At 39.0% G+C, this 26,285-nt stretch overlaps 1 protein-coding gene across 1 annotated transcript in view; it reads right to left on the bottom strand.

Annotated features, from left to right (window-relative positions):
* Positions 1–405: 405 nt before the first annotated feature.
* The window catches only part of LOC136863213 (cytochrome P450 3A16), a 193,029-nt gene continuing 167,149 nt past the window's right edge, over positions 406–26,285 (bottom strand). Inside the window, exons 10-14 of the mRNA XM_067139583.2 lie at positions 24,858–24,989; positions 24,679–24,767; positions 12,590–12,727; positions 10,876–11,044; positions 406–758 (exon numbers count right to left, since the gene is read on the bottom strand). Of these exons, the coding sequence (XP_066995684.2) occupies positions 678–758; positions 10,876–11,044; positions 12,590–12,727; positions 24,679–24,767; positions 24,858–24,989 (609 nt within the window). The 3' untranslated portion in view covers positions 406–677. The remainder of the gene's footprint in view (positions 759–10,875; positions 11,045–12,589; positions 12,728–24,678; positions 24,768–24,857; positions 24,990–26,285) is intronic.

Here is a 26,285-nt window from a genome sequence, read left to right as displayed (position 1 = left end):
GGTACCTCTGGTTACGCATTTTGCTGCAAAGAATAATTGATTCTGGACTTGTATAGTATGTACATTTCCCTTAGTGTTGTGTGTTAATTTGGCACCAACGTCTGCCTTGCGGTTAACCATGAAGTCGAAAGTCATAGAAACTGAACTATAAATCACGGACTTTGAATTGTCACTGGTCAGATATGCTGATCTTCCACAGATGTTCAGTGGAGATTTATCAAACATATGAATAAAGATCATGACAATACAGCCTATGCTAGCTGGCATAAAATTTCCAGATTTGTTTGCGGGTTACCTGGGATGCGTTTCTTTCCAACTGGAACATTACTGTAATCTTATCCTGAAATTACAGAACTAGCCAACAAAATCAAAATCCAGCATCTCTTGAAATAAAGTTTACAACCATTTGTTTTAGTGTACTTTTATTTCACTGAACTTCGTACAACTTTATTACATTTTCATTTCTTATAAAAACTGAATTGGCATCATGAATTTACTTTTTAAAGTCATAAAAAGAAAAAAAAGAAAAGAGTTTTGATACAGTGAAAGCTTAGACTAATGAAATTTAAAAAGTTACAAAAACACTACAGTAGTATAAATGCTTCCAGTTACATGAAATACATATGTAATAATAAATTTGAAGGTTGATAATAAATTAAGAACTTTTCAGTCTGACTTTACTTGCGGGCTTGTACAGTCACTGTAATTGGTTCAGGAATTGGTACACCAGTTATCCCTTTACGAAACTCTGGTGGAATCTGAAAGTGAAGGAAAAGTAAGAATAGAAAGAAGACAATATCTTGACAGCAAAATGATTCATAGCCCAATATAAGCAACTCTTTGCTGCTGGTTTATTCTGACTGGAAATAATATTTAAAATTGCATAACCTTCCCATCAAATATATACTTACAAAATCTATATTATTTTGCAATATAGAAGTTTTAATTTCAAATATTTTTTTAAGTTTCCTTAATGTTGTACTTTATTCATACCACAAGCGAAGATGCATATGAACGTCTTTCATCAGTGCCTTTCACTTATAAAACTCTGGCATATCAACGGAACTTAAATCTACTCTAGCTACCTTCAGCAATATAGATTTGTACTCATTGAAACGTAAAGACCACCAAGTTATGGCATATGAGCTTCCAAGCCCGAGCAAGCCATAGACCGTGCAAGTTAGCACGTCGTCAGCTGACGTTGTGAAAATGTTGTGGGGCAAAGATCAAACCAAGAGCGATGCCTCGTGTATGGAGGGGAAGCGTTCCTGCTCCAATTCAGCATGGGTACATTAGTACTCGGGGAAGCAGTAATCAGATGATTCATTTAATCTTTCCACTCCAGCGAAGTGAGAGCAAAAGCATGGCCTGGAGGGTAAGAGCCTCGACTGGCTGTCCCTGCTTGCTGTATAGGATACTTTCTGCCCTCTGCTTCTCGCTCGCATTTGTTCACATTGTTAAGACATGGCACGTTGACCATTCCTTTCCTAAATACATAGTTTGGTCAAATAATACAAAAACCAACACAACTAAAAGAAGTTACCATAAATGGTAATAAAAATCGAAATAGTAACTGCATTTAAATATCTTGGAGAAGTAATAACACACAACCTAAATTAAAAAATCTCCAATCCAAACAAGAACAAATAGATTAGCTAAATCACAAAAATTAACATGGGATATCTACAAACAGAAACGTCTATCAATAAATGCAAAAATAAAACACTACAACACAGTTATAAAACCGGAAGTTACATATGCAGCAGAAACACTTTTTCACCTGAATAAACAATCAAAGAATGACAGACTTCAGAAAATTGAAAGGAGGATTGGAAGGACCTGCATCAACAAAAAATACCAGAAAGATGGACAGTGGCAGTTAATACCTAACAAAGTGGTGTACAAAGAACTAGAACCCATTACAGATACTATGCGTAAGAGGAGACTGGGATTATTTGGACATATCATGAGGATGCAGGATTCGAGACTTCTGAAACAACTAGTACAACACAATCTCGTCTCAAAAAATACCACCAGGATGTAAATGGATCAGAGAAGTAAGAGAGGACCTGAAGGAAATAAGCTTTACAACAGAAGACACCACAAATAAGATGAAATTGAATACAAAACTCAAGAATACAAACCTCCACTTTACCCTTACACAAAACAAACCAACAACACTCATATTTTCAACTGAGGAAAGGGGCACGAAGATTGGAGCGTCTGAAGAAGTACTGGGATGACCGCAAAGCCCGAACAATCCCTTAAAAGAGACCTGAATGACAGACTGACTAAAGTGATCCTATGTGGTCATAAAAGAAGAATAATGTATACTTTTGTCATTTTCATTCATTCATTCATTCATGTAAAGCTTCCCAGGTTCTTTTTAGATCCACAGTTTGGACATGCCACTGGTGGAGTTATATCCTTCCAGTCTTCATCTTCAAAGTCTCGATCCAGTATCAGGGTAAGAGTTTCCTGCGCAGTACACAGTTTCTCCTACATAATGGAATATGGTACCAGAATGCTTTGAAGCAACCTACAGAAGCCTACGAGAGTTAACAGTGACTAGCATGAAGATCACTGACCGTTCCTTTAAAGCAAATGGCTTCCCCACCTGCACCTCACAGACATCTGGTGGACTCTACTAGTAACTACAGACTCTCAAGGCAACCGTTAGATATCCCAAAAGTGTATCTTCTCCAGCAGTCTACCGTAGCAGAGCACAGAAAAGCCGAACACCATCAACCGTGTAGCATCACTTACGTGTGACCACTGGAGCCATTCACTGGTCACTCAGCAGGTCTCTCTCCAGACTGCTACAGCAGTCCACCAAAGTGAAAAGGTTAACCTTGCACCACACAGGTCTGGAACAAATTTTAGTGAGAGATGGTGAAGGTGTCAGAATTGAGATGCATCTACTCCTTACTGGTTGCTTTCAGTTTAACTGGCTTTGGTGCCCAAAGAACTGCATATTAAGGCAGCTCTCTTTGATGACCACAAGCTTTATCCGTACACATTTGTACAGTTAAATGAAGATTGGGATCATCTCTTTTGAAATGGTTCAAAACTTAGTGCAACAACAGATCAGACCATGAGAAGCCCAATGTGAAAGTACTCAAATTGTTTGCTGAAAAGGCAAATCTTGTTGATTTGCCTGCTCAAGTTCCTGTCTTGAATTTGAATTAAATTTGTGGGCAGAGATTAAAAGTCACATGCACTTGCATCCACAACTGGAGATTCTAAATTTATGCTGTGGAATAAAAACCCACCATAACAGACACGTCTCACCTCCTTAGACTACTTTTTAGGTCCAAAATTAAATCCCATGTTGAGTAAAAGTAATTTACCCCCTTATTTGGACACCCTCTATTACGGACGTGGACACACATTGCCACTAGAAACTCCAATTAAACCTCTCCTAATGGACACCACTGTTTGTTTTTTTCAAAAAATATTTTTGTCCCGTACAGTATTTGTTTATTATTTGCACAGGTGATATTCCGACAATTGCAGGCACCATAACTTGCGGTGCAGGTTGTACACGTTCTTGGAAGGCCGTACTAAGATATGCTCGACAGCACTGGAATTTGTACCTTCAGTGTACAATTACTTTTAATCGACTTGTGGACTTTTGATGTGTTCAGTTTTACATTAGTAAGTTGGTGTATTTTAACATGGCTCCAAGGAAGTTTCTAACTCGGAAAGAAAAGGTAGGAATAATACACTATCATAAACATGAATAGTGTGGTGGGCATAAATTGTCCGAAGTGTTCAAGATTGGAAAGACATAGGCGTCTGAAATTGTGAAAAATCACGAGGAACTAGTGAAAGAAAGGCATTTAAATGGCAACCAACAGTGATTTAAATTGTTTTAACGGGGTAGTGGAATGAAGTAACCCTTCAAACACTGATAAAATGGACTGAATGTTCTCCAAGCAATTTCGTGGATAACCAATGCATGGAGAAACTTTACAGCTTCAACAATTCATAACTGCTTTCTGAAAGCCGGGTTTCTTGCTAGTGGTGTACATCCCGAAATAGAATCCGATATTTCGGACTGCAAGGAAGGAACAACAGTTAATTAATGCAACAGGTAACAGGGTAGAAGTGAACACACATCTAAATTTATTCAGATATTCCAACAGTGTGTTAAAATGGACACACTAAAAAGATTCTTCAGTCAATCCAAGGGAAGAAGGACAAAAATGAAGATTCTGACGAAAGCAGCAGTGGAAGCAATGCTAATGATGATTTTGAAGATTATATGGAAATTAATGTGCTGCCAATAACCTTGTACAGTGATGTTCTCTGCTTTGTTAAGCGACTGAAAGAATTCTATTATAAACAAAATGAAATATGTGTAAATTTGGAACAGGATTTAACTGCACATAGTGAAAATGTCTTTGCTAAACCGAAGTGGACAAAAACTAACATTAAGGACTTTCATGTGCTAATGTTTTACTAGGGATTGCTACATGCAGGCCTACATATTGATTTAAAGTTTCACAGACTCTTATGCTGCTCTTAATTTTAACATTGTGAATTGTAACAGTGTACAGTGTACTCAATAGTTTTCCATAGAAAAGTTTTTGTCTCTCAGATACATTGCAGATGTAGCAGCGCATCTACAACTTTCTCATGCGAGTAGTGTACTGTATAATACTATGTACTATTATTTGCGAGAGTTCGTAACGCATACAATACATGGGTTATTGTATTCCAACTAATGTTTAATGGCACCAGGGGCCTATTCCACAAAAGTATGGTCTTGTACATTACAAGTTACTAGTGTGGGTTCTTGTAATGTATGGAGTTGTACATTTCTGTTCCACAAAAGATTGATAGTCTCTTGTATATTACCAGTGAATTGTTACAAGTTTTACAAGTGACGACATATCAATAAACATACTACGTCATAGCATGAATCAGCTGTTTATCTTCGTATTCCATTCGTTGAATTAGGTTATGCTTGCCTCATTTATCGTAATATCGTATTTTACTGTAACTTATGCAGCAAAGATTGAAAGAACTAATATTCCTGTGAATTTTTTAATGCTACGATGTTATTTTTCAGTTTATTTCTTTGATGATAGGAAATTACTCCGTTATTATCACCCATTCTGTTCTTCCGCGATCCTCGCGTATGTTCTACGAGAGTCTAACATACCTACCTTGGTCTGTCATTAGGAATCAGATGCCGCTAATAACGATATTCGGCCGCCAAACTTAATTGTTACGAAATTGCAAACTCTGCATGAATTGTTAAAATGATGTCAAGAGAAACAAAGTTATTCATTTTGAAGGAAATAGAAGGTAGGAAAGACATTCGTTTCGGTGGATTCAGCGAGAGTCTGAAAAAACAAGACAAAATAAATGGTTGGATGGAAATATTTGACTTGGGAAAAGCTCATGGAGCTTTTGAGGGGAAAAGTTGGACGTATGTAAGAGATATTCTGCTCATTAATGATTCCGGGAATGTCCTTCTTGGAATATGTTTTTTTCAGTATTTTCAGGCCAACAAACAATTTGAGGAAATTTTATATCATTTATTGCAGCTACCACAGACCGAAGATTTTGCCATCCCAAGCATATCTGCAGTACCATGGTACTGACCACCATTTCCTAGCCAATGTAATGTTGTTAGTAAATGTTGTTTAGCAGAGAGAGATTTATTTCTGTTCGTAGGATATTTTAAGCTATGGCCAATATCTATCAAAAGTTCTTCCACTATATTGTGCTTAACCTAAAACGTTCATTGTATTCAAATACAGTGTTAAACTGGAAGTTTATTCTTTCCCTGTACAGACGATAGTTTTCATTTTCATCACCATCACTATCACTACTACTAGACCACATATTTATCAAAATGTATCCAAAATAAGCGTATTTAAATAGCACTAGTACATTTATATATTATTGTCCTTTCACTGGTAGAGAATTCTTCTCAATTCGCTAGTAAGTTAAAAGTACTAGTACTTTTGTGGAACCCGCCTATAAAAATTCACTAGTAGTTTGTAAGTATGGAGTAGTAAAGTACAACTGTAGAAAATTCTTTTGTGGAACAGAAACTCTGGTATTTGTACAAGTTACTAGAGAATTTACTTGTAATGTACAAGACCATACTTTTGTGGAACAGGCCCCAGTTGCATGCCCTCTCTCGGGCAGACCCCTTCACAACAGAATTTTTTCGGTCCCCAAGGTGTCTGTTATAGAGAGGTTTTACTGTATTGGATTAGTTTTGACAGACTGAAGAACCTTACAGTTATAAATAAAGTCTAAGGTGTTGGTGGTGATTGTTTTAAGAGGAAGTACAACTAAGCAACCATCCTCTAACACTAATCAGAGGGAAAATATGGAAGGGGTCCGACACTTCGAAAAATGAAGATATCGGCCAAAGGAAGACAAGGGCCACTAAGGGCGTGAAAATAAAGACTCCCTAGCCCTTGCAAACCTAATAGCGTCGGGGTCAGAAAAGAACAAGAGTTAATCAAGATAGGTCAGATAGGATAGATGAAAGCGAGGAGCCTGGCACAAGTAAGTGGAAGCAATGCCAGGACTCAGCTAAGGGCCCCGTGGTTGCCAACCCACGATCCAAAGTTCAGAGCCACTGGGGCCCCTTTTAGTCTCCTCTTACGACAGGCAGAGTATACCGTGGGTGTTATTCTCCTTAAGTCGCATTGCCAATCAAGTATATGGGTCTTGTTTTTTCTTTAGTGTCTACTCAGTTAATATTACTTTTAAAGTTTTTCAGTTTCAAAAAGAGAAACTTAACACTTAGTTCACTAAAACTGAAAATTGATTTCTATGAAGTAACGACTGAATATTTCAAAGAATGGTAAAGTCCTGGGTTTAGTTCACCAGTTTCCCTTTTGACAATGTGAGAAAAATCAGCTTTGGTTTTGATACCTATTTCTGTGTGTGAAGATATGTTTGATGATTATGACTTGTTAAATGAGGCCTAACATCTGAGGTCACTGGCCCATATGTTTGATGAAGTGACATCAGCTAAATAGGAAATTGAAAGCATTCAGCAGATTACAAATTTATACCTGTGGACAAGGCATGGGTTGTGCTGGAGAATGAATATTTCTTGTCATTAGCAAAGGTTGCTGGAGTGTAGCTGTCCTTGTTTTCATCAAATGCAAGTATTCAATGTGTAATTCCCTTTATGAACAACCAGTGGAGTGAAAATAAACCTTGCTGTGAAAACCTTCCTTCATCTTCCAAGTTCTTGTTTAACTAAGCAGTATGTTCCGAGCTGTCAGTGGAAAGACAAGATGAATAAGCTTGAGTGGAGCTTTTAAAAATGTAGAAAAGGGTCATAATACAAAGATAAAGTTGGAATTCAATAGGACAAATTGCAGCAAATATTAATTTATAGGAATAAATGATTGGAATAATTTATCAAGAGAAATATTCAATAAATTTCAAAGTTCTTTGAAAACATTCAAACATTCAAGAAAGGTCTAGGTAAACAATGGATACGAAATTTGCTACCTGGGTGAGTCCTAAATGCAATTTCAATTGTGAATTTCAATGTAAATCCGGTAAAACTCTTTCATCAAGTACTGACGGACAGTAATTTGAAAAAGCTTGTTCAAGGATGGCTGAAAAAAATTAATGTCAATCACAAACAAACTATTTTGGGTTGTACTATACACAAAGATTGGAACTGATATCGATCATTAGCTTTGACGATGTGCTTCTATTTTTAAAATTGGTTCATCTACACACAATAGCATCTGCATTTTATACCACGTGATAATGTTGTGGTAGGAATACTGACCCACAGCACACACATCATTAGGAGTGAGAATTCTTTGAATGTACTCTCACAATTTTGAACCCTGGATGGCAGAACCTTACTGGCCAAAGATCTAAGCAGGAATTTGTCACATAGCAGGTGCAACGATTATATAATTTGCACTTCCATATATTACATAACTTTAATCATCTTAAATAATTAACGACCTGGTACAAAAGCTGCATTACACAATGTGGCATAGATAGCCCATTTTTTTAAGCACATTTTCAAGTTCATGATCATGATTCCACACAATATTGTGTATATTTTTGTGAAACAGTCAGTTTTGAGAGTCTTCTTTTGCAACAGCCCAAATGTTTCCCTATGGGATTAATGTCAGGGGAGTTCCCTGTGCTTCTAGAGCACAACACATATTGTCACTGAAAAATGTCTTCACTTTCTTTGAAGTGTGGAAAGGAGCAAAGTCATATTGAAGCCATTTCTGCAATGCACAATGAATTCTCCTTTCCAGTATTTCAACGTACTGGTTACTCTTCTTCATGCAATAGACTGGCACTTAGGGACCTGCAAGCACATGCACGGAACGCCCCTGAACATCTTCACAGGGTGTACGGTCTGTTGTAAACATGCCAAACTTGCTGGCTCATTCTTTGCTCAGCGCATATATTCAACCCTCTGGCCCTACACTAAGTACCTTTGTTTCAGTGTTCTACTGTCTAATGCTAAAGACTATGGGTCCACAAGATATTCTTCACAGGTTTGCAGGCTTTCCTTCCACATGCTAGAAGTTTACAATGAACAGCACTTGCAAGCAGAATCACTCCAGTCATCAAATTCATAATCCAAGTTTAATTTGCTTCTTTTGAGGAAAAGAAGTTATCAGGTGGTGTAGTTTTCTATAATAATTCAACAATTGTACTATGCTTCCTGGGAATTTATCTATTTAAGACAGTTATGAAACTGAAGGTTATCTCAAAATCCATGCACTTTTAACCTAAAAATCAAAGACCTATTGCTACCCAATCAACAATTGGCATAGAAAGGGGAATGTTAAGAGTAACCAATGTGTAGCACACTTGCCAACCAATGGGAGAATTCTTTTTAAAGAAAACCTTGTCAGATTAATTTGAGGGGGGACCATCTCTTTGGCAATTTTCATTAAAGTGATGTGGAGTTCTTTTTCATTGAAGTGCCAATTGACTCATGTGTCATAATGTGCTCGGGCAACAGGTGCTCAAAGTTACTTCACCACTGCATGACTTCCTGCTATTTCTTGAGGGATAAAACAATTTTACAAGCGACTACGGGAAGTCCAATTTCATCGGCAGTGACCAATTTTTTCATGGAACACTTTGAAGAGGCGGCTATTTCTTTGGCCAAATTGACTGTTTAAATTACTTTTTAAATTTGAAATTAACATTTTATTGTATCCAATGATAAAATTTAAACAGGGTCGACAAAATGACCGTAGTAGAATATGTTTAAGTTTCTACTTGCACCAAAATGCCAATCTCACCTCACTGAATGGGAAACATTCCAGTTTTGTCTATATCACTGTGAAGACAAATATGAATCCATCTCCACTTTCTTAAGAAAAATGTGAAATACACACTGCATAACAAAAAGAAAACTGAAGCACCCAGAAGGGAAGAAGGAAACGAAACGAAAGTTCACGTATTAAGAGTGTATGTGGTGTTATTTCAGTGATTACATAATAGTCCTATTTACAAAGAACTTTGCAGTATGAGCCCACTTATCAGTACGATATTGCATCCCTCTGACCTGGAAGCATGCACAGATTCAGTTAGGAATGGTGTCAAAGCAATTTAATCCTCCCCTGGGGCAAGATGGCCCACAACTGTTTTAACTGGTCCTCGATATTTTGGATACTGGCAATAGGATGGAGTATACATCCAAACTCGTCCCACAGGTGTTCTTCTAAAGACAGATCTGGGGATGTAGTGCTGGGTATGGGAGTACGTCGACATCATACAGACAGTTGATAGACACGTGCCATGTGTAGACGAGCATTGTCCTGTTGAAAAATGCCACCATGATATTGTCGAATGAGGGGCAACACTCGGGAATGCAGGATGTCCGTGATGTACCATTCTAAGTAACTATTCTCTTTTCAGAACCTGTATTGAAGATCAATTATGATGTAGAAATACAATGGGTTATTACAATCCACCTATTCAATACTACATCATAATGTACTGTTCTGCCATCAGAGTTTCCTCCGCCATTACCAGCCATGACCTGAAGTCACATGCGATGGCTCCGCACACCGACGTCAAAACATTGGAAGAATGGGACCACTCCCCAAGTCACCGCCGTACTCTCATCCGGGATAGTGGAGAACCGTGATTCACCGCTAACACAACGCAACACCATGCATCACCAGTCCCATGCTTCCCAGTCACGGCACCACTCCAAATACAGCCGTTTGTGTTGTGTTAATGGCAGCCTTCGCATGGGACGGTAATTCCATAGTCTGGCTGCAGCTAGTCTCCGATCAATGGTGCAGGATGACAATGTTGCAGGGAGTGCATTATTTGCTCTATGATGGCAGACACGTTGAGCTTGACATACAATACGGCGATCATTCCTTGTGGTCAGATGTGGTCGACTGGAACCAAGACGACGAGTATGCCTGCCCTCATGTTTCCATGCAGTCCAACATCGGCCCACTATCACATCTGAATGCCCCACAAATTGGGATATCGCAAGATTCGACCAGCCGGCCAAACTGAGACCCACAATGAGGCCCCTTTCAAACTCTGTCAGGTGCTTATAACTCTCGTCTCACGCGAGTACGCAGCATCTCCGAGTGTTTCACAGTGATCACTCAACATCTGAAGTTGTTCACACCCCTTATATACCCTACCAGGTCTGGTAACAACACTAAAGCCAAACAAGACTAATGCACTCTGATGGCCATTCTACCAGTCACAGAGAATTGCAACTAATCATTTACACATCCGCCGATGGTGTCTTCGTGAACGAAGTTACTCTGACTACTGATAATTTCTTCTGGGTGCTTCAATTATTTTTTTGTCAGGCAGTGGACATTAATGCAAAATTAAGTAGGCAGTGAATAATATTACCTTTGTGTCTTCCAAGGGCACGAATTTGAAGTTCTTGATCAAACTGGCAAGGGCTAATTTTGCAATCAGCATTGCTACTTGGACACTGATATTTGCTCCATTGTTACCAGCTTGGCCAAATGGTAAGTAAGAGACCACTTTACGTTTCTGCAAATTCTCAGAGGTAAACCTGAAAGAAGAAAGAAAACATTTATTGCTTTCCGATTGTTTCCAGACATTTTCACTAGCACAGGTTACAACCCTTTCCTCAAAACTTTACCAGGAAAAAAAAAAAAGAACTCTAAAAGGAAACTTCAACTGTGTAACACTCAAACTGGAGGACAATTAGCTACAGTCCAGAGCCTTCCAAAACACAGATCAATCTAAATCTATTCAGAAAATGGTAATTTGTACTCCAGATGACCACTAACAAGGCGAGTAGTGTGGTGGACACAGACTGTTGGGTTTTGGTTTTTCACAAAAGTTAATCCACATAAAAATCTAAAAAGAAACCATTTGTTAATACTGGCACTGGTTTAAACTTCTATTTTACAAAGATAGATATACCTTTTATCTGAGGTGATACAATTAGTTCACCTTTAAGTCAATGAATACATAAGTTCATAAATTTACAATTTTGAGCATTGCACTGCTCCTGGTGGTGGTGTAGTTTCATCTTTGTTACTAAATACATCAATACTGTCTTCGTTTAACAGAGCGCTGTTGCCGGAGAACACTTCCTGCAGCTGAATTAAAACAATTCATCGGAATTTATTTCTCTATTTGCTGCCAATGCAAGCAATTGTCGTTTAAAGTTTCCACAGGATCATCACCATTCACTTCCTTTCGTATCAAGTGCAACTAAATTGTGAATCATCCAACTGACCTCTGAAATGACAATTTTGAAAGTCAGCATTGGAAACTTCATTACTTAACTAAAAGTCTTGTCCGTGCAGGCCATGAAGGCCCTTGGAGGGGTGGAAGGTAAAGGCTTCCACTATCCGTAACCTCGGCACTTGATGGGGTAGAGTGGTTAGCTCTACGCCCGGCCGCCTTTGCCCCCAGGAATTAACCTGGTACTCATTTTTGGTGTAGGCTGAGTGAACCTCAGGGCCATATGCACCTCCGGAAGTGGAAATCTTATTTCTTAAATTTTACGACTTCCTGACGGGGATTCGAACCCACGTCCTTCCGGGCGAACCGAGCACGCCTTTACCGCCTCGGCCAGGCAGCCCCTCATTACTTAACTGCCACAACTCATTCTGCTCTTTAAATAGTTACTTCTCGCTTTTCATTGTGAAGGTTAGATGGATGAAACTAAATACAAATTTTTGTTACGTCATGCGAACTGCAGTATGGCCTGTACCCACTTCGAAGCAGAATTTTGTTTCTCTGACAAATTACTTTGGGGGATCTCATATGCAAGCTTTATTCCATTTCCGTAGACTCAAAAAGCCAAGGGAGGGGGGTTTGATACATGAGGGGGGGGGGGGGTCCAAAACGGTTAACATGAGAAGAGGAAACTAGAATTTGCTCAGCAGAGTTTACATAAATGATTATGTAGTGGCTAATGTAATTTTGTCCTGTACTTGTCCTTATCTTGTAACCTTTACAGTTTCTTGAAAAAATTATTCCAACTCCAGGTTTTGTTATAAAATCCTCTACTTTATGAACTAGCATGTTATACAAAATGTTATTATTCACAACATACAGATAAATACAAAGAAATACTCACCTATCAGGGCTGAATGTGTCTGGCTCTGGATAATACTCTTCAAGGTGGTGCAATGCATAGATTGGAACTGAAACAATCGTTCCTTTTTCGATTTTCAGTTTTTCCCATTCTGTTACTTCACAGCATTCTCTTTCTAGTCTGAAAGAAACACACCACAAATTCAGATTAAATACCTTACCTAGCTATTATAGTTTTTTTAAAAAAAAAACAGGAAAACAAGAAGAGTTTGTATTGTTTTAGATTTCTATAGAATTTCTTTCTTAGGGAATAAAGAAGCAAACCTACCCAGCCACTGGCATGCAAATTAATATAGCACAGTCCAAAATGTCTGACTCAACCTTAATCAGTAAAAGGGAGCAGTGGCTCTTGTACCTGGATGTCACTTGGCTATAAGAGGGGAAGTCAAAGTCACACGAGAAGATTGAGATATGAAGAAAGTACCTCTCAAGTCAAGGTCAAATATTTGAGAACACAAACAGGTGTTCCAACTAAAAAGGTCTTCAGGGTGACCAAGTACGAAGACAGGATAAACGATATTAAGGTATAACGGGAATTACACCTGGAATGCCGGATCCAAGAGCTGTGTTTAGGGAGCATTGTAAGTACTGCGATAATATCCATTTTATTAGAGTGAAGAGTGTCAGGGCAATATATAAATTAATTCTTGAACTGAACGGTAAGTGATGGTGCCCTTTCAGGCACTTCAGAACACTGAACAGAGACAGTATACACTGCAGAAAAAAAAAAAAAAAAAATTATCAGACCACACTTTGGCAACTATAAAATTTTATCGTTTTTATGTCCCATTAACTACTTTGGACGTGGAGATGCCAAGGTGCCGGAATTTTGTCCCACAGTTCTTTCACGTGCCAGTAAATTACTGACACGAGGCTGACATATTTGAACACTCAAATACCACTGGACTGAGCCACGATCAAACCTGCCAAATTGGGGTCAGAAGGCCGGCACCTCAACAGTTTGAGCCACTCAACCCAGCAACACCTGCTCATAGGTTTCCAATTCACTCATGATTCATCATAGAAACAATACATATTGAGTACATGAAATGATTACATTTACAGATCAGTAGCTCAAGCAGTTCTGTGGTACCAGATACGGACCAATGCTCTAACACCCATATTAGTAAGCGGTGTAGCCTCCACTGGCGGCAATGCAGGCGCTGACCGACATGCAGTTGATCATACAGGTGGTGAATTCTGTCTTGGGATACGTTATCCCATGCCTGCTCCACCTGTTCCTGTAGTTCTATAAGAGTTATGCGATGAGTCGCACGAGTCATTAGTTGTTTCATCGTGTCCCACACGTGCTTGACTGGAGATCAGAGGTGATCCTCTGACGACACCAGTCTAGCTGTGCACGTCTATGCTGTGGTGTGAATGGAGGATGAGCTAGATGCGTGATCCCCTAGGCCCACTGCTAGTAACAGACAATTCAACAGTTCGTGTTGTCACTTCTGGGTTCACATTCACTTTTTTGTTCTGTGATAGCTGTACCATCTGCCACTGCTGCCCTTACACCACGATGATCTTGGCAAGCTGCATGGATGTCCACGAGTGTGAGAATGTTCATGGGTCCACCGTTGCCAGCATTGTTGCACAAATGACATGGCATGTCCAACGTGTGGGGCAATTCTCTGAAAGGACCATCCTGCCACTCAGTAGGCCACAATGACCTAAATGAGCTATTATTTCATCCTCAATAATGCCACACCACCACCACCACCACCACCACCACCACCACCACCTACCAGTTTTTTTTTTCTGCTGAGGTGTGAAAACTTGCCTGCCATAATCATTTCATGCTCAAATGAAAGACTGTCCATACAATCTAGAAATGAAAGCTCTGACGGAGGAGGATTCTGAAGAATTTCACATACTCCAGTTTCCTTTGAATAACAAAATGAATGAATTAATGAATTAATTTGTTTGCCCCTACCACTGATATCCAGTCACCTTTGCCCATTCTCGCAGGTTTTCATTGTGCCTACCATGAATCAACCGTATGTATTCTCACCATTACTTTCGGACAACGAGTTTAAACCTCGCTTAATATTCTTGTAACACACACTCTTCAAAATCACTTTCTTTCATGTCTGATCCACTATCCGAAACTTTCAAGCACTCAATAACTCCTAATAGGGAAAACACAATTTTCAAAAAAAAATTTAACTACACAAATGAAACCGTAAGGAAACCTATTGCATTGTGATAAGTTACCATTTTCTATCATTAAAAAAAATATTAAAGTCTCCTTCCGCAAGGCAAGTAAAACGTCCTGCAATCTAAATGGTGGGCTGTGACATCAGCATCCAGAACTGCGTGAAGCTCTACCAGCCATTGTGCATGAGCTGTTACTAAAAGCCAATTATTTATTATTTGCGATTGTGAATAACTTCAAAATGACTGAAGAAGAGTTCAAAAAAGCAGTCAGACAACCTAGCGCATGTGGATGCCATCATGGTGGCATCATTCTTGAAAAATAAGAAGCAACTGTTTTTCAGGCTGCAGAAATTCATGGAACAAAAGCAAATTGGCTTCTTTTATATATGTGCAATGTACTGTAACTCATGGTACAAGGATAACAAGGAACATGAATAAAAATCAGTTTAAACTCTTCTACAATTGATTTTTAGACTGGTTCCCATTGTAGACAATATATCAAATTTTTGGACTTTCATCATAACTAAAGTAACAATTTGGACTTCAACAGCTAGCATATAGGATATAGTTCTATATCCTATCATTCCTGAAAAGTATAGATTGATTAAATTTCCTTAGTTCGTTTCTCTGGTTCTTCCCAAGCTGAGCATATCAAGCAAGAACAAAGCCGTGGTGATATTTTTGTCTCTAAATATAAGAACGTCTTTGGGTTCTGTAATTTTTACCCTTTGGTTTATTTATTTGGCATGTACAATCTAAAACTTGGGCTAAGTTTGGACAATACTTTAAACAGCAACATCTTTTATTTGTTGTAATGCATTTTCCAATTAAAATGTTTTAAATTAATATTGATATTAATGAGCATAGTTAACCTAAAAGAAAGAGACCACCCATACCGATAAACATATTTTATAGAGACATATATATTTCTACTAAATTAATGTTTTTTCATGATTTACCTGCTTACTTTCTATTATTTTTTTTTTACAATTGGCTTTACCATAATCTATTAGCTTCGTGTCCCATATTGATAATTCCAATGATCACAAGTATAAAGAATGGACTTTCCACTGTTTACAATTGGCTATATCTCTCTTTACAACAGATAGGTCTTACGACGATGACGGGATAGGAGTGGGAAGGAAGCAGCCGTGGCCTTAAGGTATAGGCCAACATTTTCCTGGTGTGAAAATGGTTTTCTGTGGTATTCCATTTTCAAGGCTACCAGCCGTGGGGTTTGAACCCACTATCTCCCGAATGCAACCTCACAGCTGACCATCCTTAACCCCACGACCAACTCGCTCGATGTTGTATTGCAGAGTATTCAGATGTAGCCTAAATTTGTTTTTCAAATGCGAGTTCTTAACTAAATAAATACTAAATAAATAAATAAATAAATGTTGCATGCTAAGATAAATTTGTATAATTAGAGCAATCATTGTGGTTCATAAACCCTTTGGTTTATTTATTCGACACTGATCACCGTCAACTTGGGTTAGATCTGGAGAATACTTTAATTATCAGCATTAACTTATGCACTGTTTATTACTTCCATACTCCAATATGTAACTGAAACATTTAATTAAAAGAATCATAGATTCATATTTAAAGTTTTACAACTAGAATAGCAGACATGGAAAAGTGATTAAAAGTTCAAACAAATTAAACTTATATTAAAATGATTCACACAGCAATAAACTGTAGCCTTTTTCAATATATCACTGGCATTTCTTCCTAGTTTTACTGTCCATTGGCACATTGATAAATAATTTGTTTTGAGTGGTATGCCATGCATTTTGCATATCTGAACTATACACAATTTATAAATTTTCTGCTTCACTGTCTGCACAAGATTCATTTTAAGTCCAAAAACTAACAGATTATTGTACACCATATATAAATTGAGCCGGCCCCGTGGTGTAGGGGTAACGTGCCTGCCTCTCGCCGGGAGGCCCCGGGTTTGATTCCCGGCCAGGTCAGGGATTTTTCTCTCGACCTGAGGGCTGGTTCGAGGTCCACTCAGCCTACACGATTAGAATTGAGGAGCTCTCTGACTGTGAGGTGGCGGCCCCAGTCTCGAAAGTCCAGAATAACTGCCAAGAGTATGAGTCGTGCTGACCACACGGCCCCTCGTAATCTGCAGGCCTTTGGGCTGAGCAGTGGTCGCTGGGCAGGCCAAAGCCCTTTCAAGGGAATTAAGTGCTGTGGGGTTTTGTTTGGTATATAGAAATTGAAGTCCGCCTCTGTGGTGTAGTGGTTAGCGTGATTAGCTGCCACCCCCGGAGGCCCGGGTTCGATTCCCGGCTCTGCCACGAAATTTGAAAAGTGGTACGAGGGCTGGAACGGGGTCCACTCAGCCTCGGGAGGTCAACTGAGTAGAGGTGGGTTCGATTCCCACCTCAGCCATCCTGGAAGTGGTTTTCCGTGGTTTCCCACTTCCCTCCAGGCGAATGCCGGGATGGTACCTAACTTAAGGCCACGGCCACTTCCTTCCCTCTTCCTTGCCTATCCCTTCCAATCTACCCATCCCTCCACAAGGCCCCTGTTCAGCATAGCAGGTGAGGCCGCCTGGGCGAGGTACTGGTCATACTCCCCAGTTGTATCCTCCGACCAAGAGTCTGAAGCTCCAGGACACTGCCCTTGAGGCGGTAGAGGTGGGATCCCTTACGAAGTCCGAGGGAAAAACCGAACCTGGAGGGTAAACAGATGATGATGATGATATAGAAATTGAACTTGACTTTACCAGACACTAACATAAAGAAGAAATACATTAAACTGTATCCTGTTTCTCAAAGCACACTGTGATTTTGTCTGCTAATAAAATCAACCTGGACACTGAAGTCAGACCAATGAGAATGCGTACTTGCGTCATGTGACATTTTCGTACTTTAATTTTTTTTAAATCATGTCCGAGTTATTTCTACATTCTGAACACATTTTTTAATTCTGCATGAAATATTGAATCAGATTTAACACATTTTTAATTAAAACTCTGGATCATGCATGTTCCCTATTCTAAGATTTAAAGTAAACAGGGCAATAACAAATATGAGGATAAGTGAATCGGTCCCACGCAGCTCAGACCAGTGCGTCATCTTGGAATGACTTGGCTAAGCTCAACTCTGCTCGGATTTGGAGTGCTACAGAGCAAGTGAGGACGAGGGAGACAGGCGGATCGAGCGAGACATGCGTGGAGAAAGAGAGACACAGTGCTATTGCTCCAAATCGAGGAGTGGGGGTCTGCATTCTGGTCAACCAAGCAAAATAGTCTTTCACTGTGCACCGCGCAATGCACTGGTGCATGCGACCTGAGAGGCCCTAGGTTAGACTAATACTGTAATTTCTAACATGGTCTAAACAGTGCAAACAGTATAGGTACATTTTAATTAAGAGTACTGTATCATTGTAACTACAATACCGTACATATTTATTCGTCTGAACATCTGCATGTTTTCGTGTTCTGTTCCGAGGTTCATTATGGTATTACATTTGTATCCCTTTCCCTTTGAGACAACACTTCATGGAACAAGGTAGGTAGCAGCTTTCAATCAATCAATCAATCAATCAATCAATCAATCAATCAATCAATCAAGATCTGCATTTAGAGCAGTCACTCAGGTGGCAGATTCCCTATCGGTTATTTTCCTAGCCTTTTCTTAAATGATTGCAAAGAAATTGGAATTTTATTGAACATCTCCCTTGGTAAGTTATTCCAATCCCTAACTCCCCTTCCTATAAATGAATGTTTGCCCCAATTTGTCTTCTTGAATTCCAACTCTATCTTCATGTTGTGATCTTTCCTACTCTTAAAGACACCACTCAAACTTATTTGTCTACTGATGTCATTCCACGCCATCTCTCCGCTGACAGCTCGGAATACAGTATACCACTTAGTCAAGCAGCTCGTCTCCTTTCTCCTAAGTCTTCCCAGCCCAAACTTTGCAACATTTTTGTAAAGATTACACATACGTCATTCATGTCTGTTTAGCTTCGCTTTTCACTTCGGAAAGCTGTTTAGTTTCATTACTTAATACCTGTGCATTGAAGTACCTTCTGAAGTGCCAACAGCGGAAAGCTATTGCATCATTTAGTTGCCGCTCATTTAAAATCTGACCCATGTGCAGGAATAGCTTTGTTTACTACAGTCTTTGTGATGTGCTAACGAATTTGCTTTTTTTATTACAATTTTTATTAATAATTAGTAATACAAAATTAAGGATGGTAGTCTGTTTTGGTGCTCAGGATTTGGTTAACTGGGGGAAGTTCAATGCATAGGCTTTTACTTCAAAACTTCAGCTTTCATTCATGGTTCACTCAATCTCATCATACAAAAAACATCTGCAAGCGTTAGGATAACTACAAGTAAATAATTAGGCCTACAATTATTTTAGTTGCTTTATAACCTGTGCTGTGATCACTGCTTATACTACAAAACCTCGATTTTCATTCACTTCACCTTATTACCATGCAGAATAGTTTTACTACAATCAGCACACTAATGCTGCCTAAAAAAAAATGTGTGGTCTCTTCCCACTTTACTACTGCTTGCACTTGAACAAAATTTCAATTTGCAACCGCGTTTGTTCAAATCATCAATCGTACTGTTCTGATGATGCTGCTTGTTGTTTAAAGGGGCCTAAATATTTGTTCATCAGCCCCTAATGGTACGAAATGAGACTAAATGCAATGACAATTTTCCCTTTTTCGCTATTTGCTTTACGTCGCACCGACACAGATATGTCTTATGGCGACGATGGGATAGGAAAGGCCTAGGAATTGGAAGGAAGCGGCCGTGGCCTTAAGGTACAGCCCCGGCATTTGCCTGATGTGAAAACTGGGAAACCACGGAAAACCACAATGACAATTTACTAGTCCAAAATTCATCCCAATGACTAGAATTTAAAATAATCAGCGAAGATAACTCGCAATATTGAAAGTTTAAAATAATTCCAAAATAGATCTACTGACTAGGATTCATAAAGATGATGAACAATGACTATGAACTTTAAACAATCAGTGGATCCGACCTGCAATGCCTCACCTTCCCAGAAACTATATTGAAAAATTAGTATTACTGATCAAGGGACTGCTTACAAAACAATTCTGAATCAATGATTCTTGTTGTCCAAAGGGGTCCAAAATCTAGGTCAGAAGCCCCTCATAATGGCACTTATCGCTAGTAAAGTAGAACCATGGTATTTCTCAAGTTGCAGTACTGATCGAGAGTAGTGTAGACTCACTGTTCCAAATGTTATGGTACTAAAGTACTATACATCGCACAGGTAACGCAGACCTATGGTATTTCTCACACGTGTACTAATCGTAGGGACTCTTACTATCCCGTTGTGTTCCTCACATAGTGGGTAATAACCACACGCAACGCAGACCCACAGTGTTGCTCATATAGTACTACTGATCACAGGCAACCCCCAGACCCGTGGCGTTTCTCACAATGGTACTAATCAAGGCAACGTAAGCCCGTGGTGTTCCACATAGAGGTACTAATTATGGGTACTGTAAACCCATATTGAGCCACCCACTACTCTCAAGTAAAGGCAACCCATGGCGTTCCCCACGTGATGGTACTAACCAAAACTAGTTTCATTGTTCTGATTCAATCATCCCTTGGTCGTCCCTTTTAGTCACCTGTTATGACAGGCAGGGGATATCGTGAGTGTATTTTACATCTGCATCCCCCACCCACAGGTTGTAGACTGAGAGAAAAAAAGAAAGAAGGGTACATCACTTCGAAAAATGAAGTACCAGACAAAGAAAGACCAGGGCCACGAAGGGCGTGGAAATTAAAGTCTCCCTAGACCTCGAATGCTCTAATACCGTCAGGGTTGGAAAAGAACAACAGTTAACTAAGGGAGGTCAGACAGGACAGATGAAAGTGAGGAGCTTGGCACATGTAACTGTAAGCAATGCCAGGACTCTGCTAAGGACCCAGTGGTCGCCAGCCCATGCTCCCAAGTTGAGAGCCCCTGGGGACCCTTTTAGTTTCCTCTTACGAGAAGTAGGGAATACCGTGGAAGTTTTCATTTGTGTCCCCTACCCACAGGGGGTTAGTTTTGAGAAATGGCCATTCTCTACATCAGCGATAACATCATAAGCAAAATCTCCTTATATAAAATTCTTTATCATTAACGTTTTTCGATATTCACTAAAAGTTGCTGCATCTGTTCTTGCCTTAATACTGAAAACTCGCTTTAATTTTTATTTTGAAAGGCATTATTATATTAAGGAAGTCAAATGTTAAATTAAAAATTATGGTCTTGATTGTTTTGAGTTATTAAACTTTTAGTCCAACTACGATGATAAAAAGATAAAATTTTGACCATCTGTCTCTTTTCTACATGCTTCAGTAGAGCAAACTCATTCTATGACAAATTCTAGCCCAATTTAAAACAGAACTGATCCACCAATCCTGCTGTATCTTTGAAATATGACTAGTGTGCCAGGTAGACCTCATTTCTAAAATAAAGTCTTTGTTAAAAAGACCATAATCAGAACCAGATTCAAATATTCGGTAATATTTGAATGATGGAAAAAAACTTGCATAATGTAGCAAGGCAGCATGTGTCATCTGTCGTAGGTACGACATCGTAATTGGTGTAAAACCCTCAATTAGTATGTTTAATTATAGTTTATTTAATGCTAAATTATCTTTCATCAAGTGTTAAACATGACTAGTATATGGTTTCCCTGTAAATATGTAGTATAGAATTGTATAACCTCAAATACGTATTGTGCATAAATTTAACCTCAAATCTAGATAACCAAAAGCGGTAGAAAATTCCATAATGTTCGTATCTTAGACTTATTGTACTATAATTTGGTATATATGAAGGGTTCTGGAAACTTACTGTAAGGTTTTATTATCCAGATACATGTAGAGACATTACGAATGTTGTAGATATTTCCATAGGTATTTGTAAATAGCAGAGGAATGTTCGAGTACCCATTTGACTAGCTGGTCGATCGATGTTTCGAGTGTGTTCCATTAGTGTTGTAAGGACTCTTCCAGAAGTCTATCAATCTAGATGGTTGATCGAATGGTATATATATCGAGCTGTCAGTCAGTGAAGTTAGTTCTCAGTTCTTAGGACTCAGGCAAGAGATGAACTGGGAGTGACTGCTGGGCTCTGAGGAGGAGTCAGAGTATTGGAGCCAAGCAAAAGTGAGCGAGGCGGTGAATTCAAAAGAGCATGTTATAGTGCGCGCGTCAGTGTTGTTGATATCTGTACTTGTCAGAATCGACTTCAGGGTACTCCGTTGTTGAGTGTTGTATATAGTGTCATTTGCTACTGTGTATAATTGTGTGTTGTGATGTACAGTGTAAATAAAGTCATTTATACAAGGAAGCGAACGTGCTCATGTGATATTTATCTACGTCAAATAAAATCGCATCGCAGAACGATACATTTAACTCTCCAGCCAGGAGCGTGCTGATAGTAACCCTAAGCATGCAAGGGACTTACAGGCGGGGAAAGCAGAGAGAACAAGGCTACTGGCGGGGAAGGTAAGGGTGGTAAACACATGCGAGCACTAACTGTTCTTGAGACATGGGGTGGGGAGCGAGGACTAATGGCTTAGGTAGAATGTTATCTGGCCTTTGTTTTTCTTTAATACTAATCTGCTAATTTGATTAAAGAATTTTCATCCACAGAGTTTTCATTTAAATGATTGTCAAAGTTGTGCTTCTGTGATGAATTTCCAACTTCTCCAGGACGTCCATATATTTCCCTTTACTTGGAGAATGTCTTAATTTCATAAGTTGGTCAATGATCGTAAATAAATTTATTATTTTTTTTTTTTAAATTGACCTGAGGTGAGTTTCATATCTTCAATTCTTTTCTATAGTACCGCGTATCATTCTCAATAACTCATACTCATTTCACTATTTCCTTTTTTAGGTCCATACTGGTTCGAGATTAACACTATTTACGGCCCATTTCCATCTGGCACATAAAATAATATTCAAGATCTTAACCATAGTTTCGGCCTCAGCCACACAGTTATTTACATTGGAAAATACTAGAAGCAAGGTTCAAATTATTATTATTATTATTATTATTATTATTAGCGAGTTCTCCCAATACTGAAAGATGTTAAGCAAATAACTGTCAATTCTTCTGTGGGTTCTTGTTTATCCAATAGGTTTTCGTTCTTTCCGAGAAGGCTTGTTTATGTTCCGCCGACCACTTTGGTCGGTACTGTTTTTGTTGTGGTTGCTCGGACGTAGCTTCCCAGTCGTTTACTTTGTGCCTAAAGATGTCTCCTAGGATGTCTGTTGAACTTATGTTTGCGTTTTTGAGGTCCTTTCAAAGTTTGTAAAGCCAGGGTGTTGAGTTATTAAGCGAGGTTACATAATCTAGCATTATATCATCATCATCATCATCATCATCATCATCATCATCGAAAATCCACAGTCTGTTTCCAGTCATTCAACGGGTCAGGAATGGAATGAATGAATCCCCCATCTAGCGGCAAGGATAGGAAATGTGCTGGCTGCCGAAGCCTGTCGCACTCTTCTGGGGCAATGATTAACGATTCATTAACAAAATGAAATTATATTGGAGTGTTGCTGGAATGAAAGATGACAGGGATGACCTGGAAAAAAACCTGTACTGCCTCTGCTTTTTCCAGCACAAATCTCACATAGAGTGACCGGGATTTTAACCACTGTATCCAGCAGTGAGAGGCCAGCACGCTGCCACCTGAGCCATGGATATTATTATTATACCATGATGATGATCATCATGATCATCATCATCATCGTGCACATGGTCAAATATATCTAGTGTTTTTTAGCATTTACATGCTCTTTATATCTGACTGCTATGCTGCATCCCAGCTGTCCAATATACGGTTTCTTACAATAGACATTCTAAGGCATATACCCCGCCTTTATTATATTATCAATGTTAATGACCAAGAAAAATGAAGATGAATCAAAAGATTCAGAGATGGAAGACAATGGGGAAGTTAAAAAGATACTCACAGTAAAGGACTACAGGCTACTGAGGGAATGCTGTTACATGGAAGAGCAAGGAGAATCTGCAATCTACGTTTTGTTTCTCGGTGTAAGTGCGTGAAGACAAAGAGAGACTAAAGCATAACAAAATTTTCTCCTACAAAGAACTAGTCAATTCTTTAGTATTGTATGTGAAATTTTAACAATTATTTTAGGGTATGTTGTGCTTCTCTGTATCCTGTATTGTGCTAGAAGTCTCAGAGTAATATGCAGTGAAAGATGAGTTTTGAATAACCCACCCCTTACTCCATAAAACTTGACATTTCAGAAACTACACCTGCCAAGTACACATTACGTCGAGTTTTGCGAGGACTACTTTTACTTGCAGGGGTAGCCGAACTAAAAGCAGAAATGTAACAACGGTCGTCAATGGGTTAAGAGTTGATTAAAACAACTTGTTCCATACATGATTAATCATTACAGTGGACTTTTAAGAAACCAATCCTTTTATTAAAAAAGGCTAACTAAAAACAGCTAAGCTGAATAGCACATAAACCATTGACAGAACTGCTTGCAGAGGAAACACTAGTCTATTACAATGAACGATAAAAAAAAGTGATTATTTTTGCATAATATACTTAAGATTAAAAGAGAGCTACCAAATAAAATTCACATTTTTTAAAACACGTATAGTTTAATTTCTAGCGATTTGTTTTAATTTAAAAGGTTACGAGTTTTCAGGAATATTGTTTTATATTAATACAGTACAATTCTTAAAATATACACACTTTCTTCCCACCCAAATTTTGAAGGTGGCTCATATATGGAGCCATAAATGCACTGGGCAGTTCTCACTGGACATTTATAAAACATGGAAGTATAGACTGCAACAGAATTTTCAAGACATTTAAGAAAGAAAAATTAGTTCTTACCTGAATTCTATTGGGTACATACGCAACATTTCACCCAGAAACATGTCCAAATACTCTGAGTTTTGTACCAATTCAAATGAGATTTCTGCCTGAAAAACAAAGGAAAATAATATGACAAACAATATTTTGGTTTGAGAAGATTAAATTGTAAAAATGCTAGATTTATCAATTATACTCACACTAGTCTGTAGACTCTTGTTGAGCTCAGAGTGCAACTTGTCCTGAATCTCAGGTTTTGATGCCAGAGTGCTGACAGACAGACAGACGAGAGGTTTTGTAGTAAGAGATGCATTCAGGAGAACAGCAAGACACTGAAACACAAACATGTTAAATTAAAGATTAATTCTTAATGGAAATTCTAAGAACAATAATGGGGGGAAAAGCTACTTTTTCCTCTCGCCAAGTGCTTCTGTCAGTGAAGACATATACTATCTCATCAAAAGTATCCAGACACCCTTCTGTATACATAAAACTAGATTATAGATTCCAACCGCTGCTCATCATCATCATCATCATCATCATCATCATCATCATCATTTCCCTTTATCCAGCTGTAGCCGGGTAGGGACAAATATGGTTCCTTTCCACATTGTTCGGTAGGGGACGCCCTAACATTTTCGGAGGCATATCTGCTTTATTCATATAGGCTATTGTTATGATGGGCTCGCCACACCCAAAGGCATTTTATACCTACTGCTAGGTTCAAAATTAGGCCGCCCCTAACATGGAGTCTGAAGCCTTTCATAGCTGCTCCTCTGGAGTACGGACACTACAGGTTTGCCCCTTTTGCTGCTACTGCTTTAAAAGGCAGCTGAGGGCTCGACGTTTTTCAGATCTACGAAATACTTGCAGAATTAGAGCAAGAGAGCTTAGCCACTTTCAACGTGGAATAGTTATTGGTTGCCACAGCAGTAAGGAATCTGTCTCTGCCATTTCCACCCCTCTCAAGTTGCCGAAGATGACCGTCTGGGATGTGGTTATGAAGTGCAAACCATGGTGGAGTATGCCACGTGTTCACCGAATGGGATCTTCTAACACTGAAGGAGGTGGTACAAGAAAATGGCAAGACACTGTGCAATACAATTGGCTGTAAATTCTGCAGTGTCAATAATTGTGTAGCCAGCACCTGGTCTTGTGCCAAGAAATACAAGGATTGGGGTTGAAGGCTCCAGCACCAGCCCATTTCACTGGTCAATGCCAAAAACCACTGCTTCACTGCCTGCACAAGATTCATTTTAAGTCCAAAAACTAATGGTGAATGATTTTAGGACAGCCTGTTCAGTGGCTAGAGTAAAATATGGCAGTCTGGACAACTGTCTATAACTTTGTGGGAGTGGTTAACATGGAAGGAATTTTCTCCGTAGAGCACACTGAAAGCAGAAGGATACAAGGACGTTCTAATAATGTTATTTTCTTTACGTCCCAATAACTATGTTTACAGTTTTTGGAGACGCCGAGATGCCGGAATTTATTCCCGCAGATGTTCTCTTATGTGCCATTAAATCTACTGACATGAGGCCGACATATTTCAGCATCTTCAAATACCACCGGACTGAGCCAGGATCGAACCTGTCAAGTTGGGGTCAGAAGGCCAGCGCCTCAACCGT

The sequence above is a fragment of the Anabrus simplex genome, chromosome 2 (assembly GCF_040414725.1).
Source record: "Anabrus simplex isolate iqAnaSimp1 chromosome 2, ASM4041472v1, whole genome shotgun sequence".
NCBI classification, from domain to species: Eukaryota; Metazoa; Arthropoda; class Insecta; order Orthoptera; family Tettigoniidae; genus Anabrus; species Anabrus simplex.
Note: the sequence above shows the minus strand (reverse complement) of the source record. Positions and strands in the feature narration are given on the sequence as shown.